This window comes from Dama dama, chromosome 6, assembly GCF_033118175.1.
Source record: "Dama dama isolate Ldn47 chromosome 6, ASM3311817v1, whole genome shotgun sequence".
Lineage (NCBI taxonomy): Eukaryota > Metazoa > Chordata > Mammalia > Artiodactyla > Cervidae > Dama > Dama dama.
The window spans coordinates 30,719,280-30,727,541 of NC_083686.1; the positions used below are offsets into that span (position 1 = coordinate 30,719,280).

At 33.3% G+C, this 8,262-nt stretch overlaps 1 protein-coding gene across 1 annotated transcript in view; it reads right to left on the bottom strand.

Moving 5' to 3' along the window:
- CSN1S1 (casein alpha s1) overlaps nucleotides 1–8,262 on the bottom strand; it is a 62,988-nt gene extending 54,726 nt beyond the window's left edge. Inside the window, exon 1 of the mRNA XM_061145573.1 lies at nucleotides 8,257–8,262. Coding sequence (XP_061001556.1) covers nucleotides 8,257–8,262 — 6 coding nt within the window. The remainder of the gene's footprint in view (nucleotides 1–8,256) is intronic.

The window sequence follows — 8,262 nt, forward strand, 5'->3', positions numbered from 1 at the left end:
CAAAGACACAACTAAAATGAACAACTAACTAATGTGTAGCACAGGGAACTCTGCTCAACATTATGTGGCAGCCTGGATGAGAGGGGAGTTTGAGGGAGAATGGATACATGCTTAAGTATGGCTGAGTCCCTTTTCTGTCTGCGAAAGTGAAAAGTGAAAGTTGCTCAGTCGTGTCTGACTCTTTGCAACCCCATGGACTCCAGCCTACCTGATTCCTCTGTCCATGGAATTCTCCAGGCCAGAATATTGGAGTGGGTAGCCATTCCCTTCTCCAGGGGAATCTGCCCAACCTAGGGATTGAACCCAGGTCTCCTGCATTGCAGGCAGATTCTTTACCAGCTGAACCACCCGGGAAGCCTTTTCTGTCTACCTGCAACTGTAACAGCATTGTTAATCTTTTATACTCCAATGTAAAATAAAAAGTTAAAAGCAAAAAGAGTTAGAACTAAGACAATGGGATGGATAGGCAGTGATATAGGAGACTGCAGATGAATAAGTAATTGTTGCAGGTTAGTTATATGGACATGACTGACACAATTCCATCTTCAATATGAGGCTGTGGAACTTGTACTTGCTTCTTTTATCTTCTCAACTCTCCACTTTGTCAGTCACATGGTACCTGGTGAATTGTGTCCAAACATCTTACTATTAATTATTCATATTTGGAGTGAAACAGAATCATCTCTCTAATCAATCTTATAACACTCTCCTTAACTCAATCTGCACTTCATTCAATAGCTGATTGCTTCTTCTCAAACTTACCTTCAGTTTACTCACCTCTCTGACTTTGCGACCCTCTTTTCAAACCTACTGAAATATACTCACCTTTATGTGAAAGAAACATGATGAAAAAATGAGCTATGGGATAAAATAGACCTCAGTTTAGCCTCAAGCTCCTAATACTGACATTCTCAGGCAAGATGGAAAATTTGTCTTTGATATAAAATAAAATGCAGATGTTTCTTCATTCTTTTGTCACTCCTAAAAACATGTTTAGCCTTATTTATTTTTACAAAACCTTAGCAAAATCTTAACTGGAAGGGTTTAGCTTGAAGAGGTGTTGAACTGTAAAAGAATATACTTTACATGTGAAAAATGTTTACCTAATAGTTGATTTTTGGCTTCTAAAAATTGGGAACCTCAAAATAAGGATCTGGGGAGCTTGAATATAGCTAGATATGACAGATTATGGGTAGCTCTGATTTTAAAGGTGGCAAATTACAGAATACAACAGCAGGTTGAGGTCAAGAAAAACAATGTAAGATTCTGTTGGAGTTTAGCTGATAGAATTTAGGGGTAGTTGTAATAATATACATATTAAGTGCTTTTATTTTTTCTTTCCCCTACACTGAAGTCCTCTTCTGAAATCAATAAGTAGCGACAAAATCCTGACAAATTCAACAACCTTGTGTAAATGCCCGTAGGGAGGACAGAAGAAGACAATACATTCACAAGAATTTAAGATGAAGAAGTTTAGCTACAATTGCCAGAGTTGATCCCAGGAGCAATTGTTTAGAATGAGGACTAAAAATGTTAAGAAAAGTCATCAACAGTAATCTAGAGAGGTCTCAATTTTCTATTGTCACACAGGCTGTGATTTTATGATGTCTCACTAAGATATTCTCATAGAATAGTAGTCTCTGAAGAAGAGAAAACACACTGTGTGATTCAGGAGAGTTATATTTTGTGAATTTTATTTACTGAAAGGTGGAGATGAAGGTAATGATGACTCCTAGGGCTGTTATAAAGGGGAGTAAAATTTGAAAAAGAAAAAGACCTAGAAATATATCTGAAATGTGGAAGTGCTGAAAAACTTAAAATTCATTGTTCCTTGGTATGTCCTCATCCACAAAACTCTCCCTGTTTGTTTCACTTCAAAGTAATTTATACTATTTCTAAACACTCATAGTACATTGGACTTCTATTAAGGTATTTAAGGTATTATAAGGTTGTAATGTCTATAACAATGAATTTTGTGCAGCCTGTCTCCCTTGATATGTACCTCTTCTTCCCTCCCTTCCTTCTTTCCCTCCTTCCTCCCTTTCTTTGACAGGTTAAGCATTAATATTCATTCTTATAACACTCAGGGTGTGCTACACCTAATAGGGATGCAATATTTTTAAATAGATGTGGATATAAATATATATATTTAAAACATGAAAATATTTTCTTGGATTGAAATATATATATACCATTATTATTATTATAATTTTTTACATCAGGGATAGCAACTTCCAATTTGTTATTATGGATGAGCTTATAGGTCTAAAATAAAAGTGCTAATACTGTGCAAATAATAGTTATTTGTGTATATTTGTCCTTCCAGTGCGTATTAGTCCTATCAACCAGACTCCTTTAATGATTCTATCATTCAAAGATGAACAACCTGAAGCTTGGTATGCATGTTAGCCAATAAGAGGGTATAGGAAAATAAAATAAGAAGATATGAAAAGAAAAATAGGAAAAGAGGAGAAAGAATTTATAGTATACTATAGTCTGTAGTAATCTTTTGAAGTTCTAGGCAGCTTTCTGTGGAAAACATTTAACTGTTTTGTTGTAGCTGAACTGCAGAGATAAACCCAGCTGATGATATCGTAATTGAAATGTGACTTGAGCTCTTGGCCAAAAATTTGCCATTCAATATTACATTCAAACTGTGTCAGGATGGTATGTAAACAGGAATAATCTTTTAGTATTTGTCTAAAACCAAACAAACTATTCCATATGCATATGTCATAATATTTCTTGGAACTTGAAAATAACAAAATAAAAATTATAAACTTTGAAATGTGTCCAAATGATCAAATCTATTGTTTTATAAAATATTATTTACACTAGTGTTAGACCTAATTTTACAGAAATACTTTGTTTCTTGAAATCATAAATAAATTGGTAACAAAGATAATTACATGTGCCATTTAGCAAATGCGTTCTCACAATGAGGCCTCCTCAGCTTTATTTTTTCCTGAACATCTCAATATACTGGTCACTTTAAGCCTTCTTTCTTTTCCTTTCTTTTCTTTTTTTGTCTTTTTGATGGCCTGTACCACTTCTAACCTAAAGTGTAATTTAAATATGTCTATCAAAAGTTTACAGTCTGCCCACATTTGCCTAGAATGAAAGTGCCAGAAAACAAGCATCTTTGTCAGTGTTCATCATTTAATGCACCCTAAGTATCTAGAAGCCTGAAGTTTTGGTCTGATAGTTAAAAGAAATAAAATATGATTACCCAAAGTAATTTAGAGATTCCTAAATAATAAAAAAGCATGCATTACACCAAGACGCTGAACTTCTTAGGGCTATTTTTAAGAAATCCATTCTATTTTTCTCATTTTGGTTTCTACTACCTCTACTAATATAAAGTTAGTGTTTGGATGTGTGAAGTTCAAAGCATACTAATTGCTTTATGATCTCTAAGCATGTAAAACTTATGGAAATTTCTTTATAAAATGATGTTAATTTTAAGAAAAAGGGTTAAAATATAGATAAATGGTGGCAGAAACAGTTTATGTTTTTGGCATAAAATCATAAATTTGAAATAATAAGGAGGGTTAAAATGACACATTAGGAAATCAAGATGTCACAGATAAAATGCTTGGAAAATGAACACAATGCACTTCCTATAAATTTTCTGAATGCACTGGCAATTATTTAAAGATAGATTTAGAACAAGGAAATTATTTGTTAGGTGTATTTCAGTGACATGAAGTCTCCAATATCAGTATCTTTATTCAGCCAAAATTAAATGGATAAATGTGAAAAAAAGCAAACTGTTGACTGATTCTATAACATAGATTAAATATATTTTAATCTAAAGGGGAAATGTAATTATTTCACATGTTTTAAGTTTGAAATCTTACAACATTGAAGAGAAAAGAGATAGAAAAATACCTAATTAAATTACATAGCCTAAAAAAAATTAGTCTAATAGAATTCAATTCTATTGCTGAACTGCTAATAATGATATCGCTAGCTCACTACAGTTAAAAACATAAATTGGCAAACTCTAATAAACTTAGTCTTCTCAGAATTTGAGGACAAAATAAGCTCATAAAAATTAAATTTAATTCTTTAATATTTTGAAAAAAAACAAAGAAAGTAAAATTATTATCATAACAGATAGTAATACTATCATGCCCCTTTATATGAATAAGGACATGGATCGATTGTTGTAGATAATGAGAAAAAAATGACACTTCCATTCTGAACATTTAATTCTAAATGTGGTAGTTGAAATTATATTTACATAACAATTGCAGTTATTAAATATGGTTGACATGTCTATTAGCAACCATAGATCATACCACACCCATAAATGACTGACAAGGAACCACAGCAGCTGTTGAGGACCATAGCAATCTTCACTGGAAATCAGTTTCACCAAGGTTTTCTCTTGAGGTTAGTGTTTCCATCTTAAAATGTATTTTTGTCTTGATCTCATCATGTGTCCCATGGAGTTCAAATCCATTCTTTCCTTTCACTAACCAGATGACATTGGTACTATGCCTTGTCCCTCAAATTCCAAAATCCTCATTGATCCCTTAGGCTTCATCCTCAAATTCCCCTTCTATAACTACCTGTTTATGGATCAGTTATTTAGTTTGCTGAGTAGCTGAATTGTGATGACATCCTGAAATAAGCTTTCCTCTCCTTTTGGGCCCAAACCTGAAAATATGGGAAATGGGAATAGAAGGAAAGGAAATTCAATAGGTAAGAAGATGTAGGAGTTTTGGGGAAGAAAGCAAAGGTTGAGGAACAGGGAAGTTTGGAGTATCTGCCTTATTCAGCACATGCTACTACATCTGAGATGCCTAATACTGACAGTATTCAAGAATTATAATAAGATGTAGAAGTATCCTATGCATACAACTAGCTGGTCTAGAAGCCCTTTGTAATTCCTCCTGAGCCTGACATTTTTTAATTCAGCCTTCCTATATAATCTTTTGAGAAAGCTGAATGGTAATTTCTCTCCAAATCATCTGTATGGTAGCAAATTCTTACATCTTGTTCAGTTGATCAAAATAATCCTTTTTCAAATGAAAATTCTAATCTAGATGCATAACATTTCCTCCTTACACAATTTCCTCTTGCTTAGTTTTTGTTTATTTACAAAGAAAACTTTAATCAATTTAGAGATGTTTCTACAATAGTATCATCTGCATCAAGTCTTCCTATTTTACAATTAATAATTACAATTAAGGTTGCTCACCTTTGTGTAGGATGTGGTCTTATGGCTCAGAATCTTAATTTGTTTCACATTGGACTATAGTGTGATGAAGTGGAATAAAAACATAGGTTTAAATGATATATAAGGTGTTATAATCAAATGGTTTTCTATTTTGTATACTTCTTCTCTAAAGGAAGATTCCCTTATTCAAAACATTTACAGTTTAATATGTGGCATGTTCTGTAAAATATGAGAGAACAAATAAGTGCTCTAAGAAACTTATCTGTGGACAAGGATGGCTATGACATGAGGGAAATGAACCTTGGGAAACCACAGATCTGGTGCACGTGAAGAACTGCCGTTCAGAGCAGGACTCATTCTGATACACAGCTCAGAGAATGTACACCTGAAACTAATATACTATTGTAAATCAGCTATATTACAATAAAAAAATCTCAGAGTGCTCAAATTCTAAGACAACTCTAAATAAGCAATTTATTGGTCTGAGTATATATTTATGATAGATTGATTCAAACAGAAGGCCAATTTAGTTGTGAAAGTGATCAAGACAGAAAAAAAAGTATTACATTTAAGCATCAACTAAGAAGAGTTGAATTATTTATAAGGAAATCTTTCCTCCAAATAAAGAATATTAAAATTATAAATATAAACATTAAAATTAGAAAATTAGATTTCATTTATCTATGTAATCTCATTGTGAGAATGTTTCTAAAATAGTTAATTCATCTAACTATAAAGATATAGACTTTGTCTGAAGGGAAGATGTTATCTTTTGCTACTAATTTTGTTTCCTTTTCTCTCTCTAGTTGCTATGAAATTCTCCAAGGAAAATATTATAAATTCAGAAAAATTTTCCTGTGTTTTGGTTGGATTTTCAATTCTGCTCTCATCTGGATGTAAACTTGTCTGTATAGGATAAGAGCAATTTGTCTTATAACTTTCTTAGAGTATGATAGGAATATATTAACACCTTGAAATTGTTTTTAAAACTTTTCAGTGATCATAAATGCCTTTCTAAGTATTAAAACACAGTTATTTTTACATACTTGATCAAAAGTATATTTTTACTTATTATGTCAGTAGTTACAAGAAAAAAGGTGAAATGGTATTGAAAATGCTTCTTTTAATGATAAGCATTGTGTGGTCTATGATCCCTTGATTAAAAGAGGCTTTGCTGACATCTACAGCCTTAATTGATTCTTTACGTGCCCCAAAGTTGTTTTCTTTTTTTTTTCCCCAGTTTTGGAGAAATGTTCCATGGTTAGATTTGGACTGGATGTAAGTATGCTTTATTTTCCTTTAACTAGAAAGAATGCTACTGTGAAAGAGTAGATAAGAAAGAAAGACCAGCATGATAGGTACCTCCACTATGTGTTCTGAATGGAGCAGTTTAAGGAAGTGTATATTTGAAAACTGAATATCTAAAATATATTGATTTCTTAAATGTGCCTGTGTCTCATAGCCCTCAGAACATGTTCATGAACCCCTAGAGATGTATCTATCAATTTGAAGACTGCTGCTTCATGCAATTTCATGTTAAATATAAATAACCTTCCTTTGCTGTCCACATTTAAATAAATGCCCTGAAATACTTTGAAAGAAATCTGATTTTCACTAGAAGGATACACGTTTCTCTTATAATCCACCTAAGGCAGTATAACTATTCTTTTCATGCATGATCCAGAAGTGGGTTAGCATTTTCCTCACTTTCTAGTATGCTTACAAACTTATAATTTTTCATTTGGTGTCAAACATCTGATCCTTTGGAACTTACACCATATGATAAGCGACTATTTCACTTTTGTTATCTACTGAACTCCCAACTCTCCTAATATCTTAAAGTAAACTAACTGAGACTGATGACCTCTTTATAAAAATCCTCCTCTTGCCTCCAAATTCTATCAAGAGTTAATTCAATATTCCTACGCGACTCATCCAAAATCCAAGGCATTGATTCTCTATGAGAGTCCTATTGACATTATGAAAGCAAACTTTATACTTGAGTCTGTTTTGGTTATCTCAAGGCACTGGGAATTTTTGACTTGCCCTTAAATGCAAGTAGTGACCCCTCCCCAGTCCTGTAAATAATCAAAACCGATTCAACATGCTCCTAACTCTCAACAGGGAGAGTTATCCAGTCCAGACAAGAGCCACAATTTAAATTCTTCCACCTCTTCATTACCATTTCCACTTCACTTTTTTTCTAGATTTTATTTTATTGGAAGTATAGTTGGCTTACAATGTTGTGCTAGTTTCAAGAGTACAACAAAATGATTCAGTTATATAGATAGATAGATATTCTGCATCAGATTCTTTACCCATGTGTTTTTACAGAATATTGAGTGGAGTTCCCTGTTATGATAGTGTGTGTACGTTAATCTAACCTCCAAATTTAACCCCCTGATACATTTCCCTTTTCACTTCACTTCTGTAGCATATTTGTAAGGTTTACCTCTGCTTTAAGACAATAAATATTAATTACCTAGAATTCCTCCACTGTTAAAAGGCTAACTTTGAATAGGTTAGCTTTGTATCTTAACCTCCTCAGCTTCCACATAACCTTTTTATTCAGCTCTTTCCACAGCTGCAATTGTATGCTAAGGGGCCTCTTCTGTAACACCGCTGTTTCACCTTCTTTCCATTAACTACTTTCTAAGTCACCTAGAATCCATTATCCATTCAGCCATTCTATGGCCAATATTCTGAACTTCCTAGTTCCACTGTCCTTTCAAGCCATATTGCAAAATTCCAGCTCTCAATCTACACAGCATAATAAACTAGCCCCTAGTTGTGTGTGGTTATTTAAGTCTTAAATTTTAAGTAATTAAAATGAAGATATGAAAAACGTACCTCCTCTGTCTAGCTACATTTCAAGTACCAAATGCCACTTGTGGCTGGTGGTTGCTGTATTAGGCACAGAAAAGAACATTTTCATCTCTACAGGAAGTCCTGTTGGGCTCCCCTAGGCTGAATGTTTTATACCAACAACTAGACTACTGAACCCTCCAGAAGAGAACCATAAGACCATGCAGCTGATGGCCTTGTACATTTCTTTGCTCCAAACTTACCTGCAT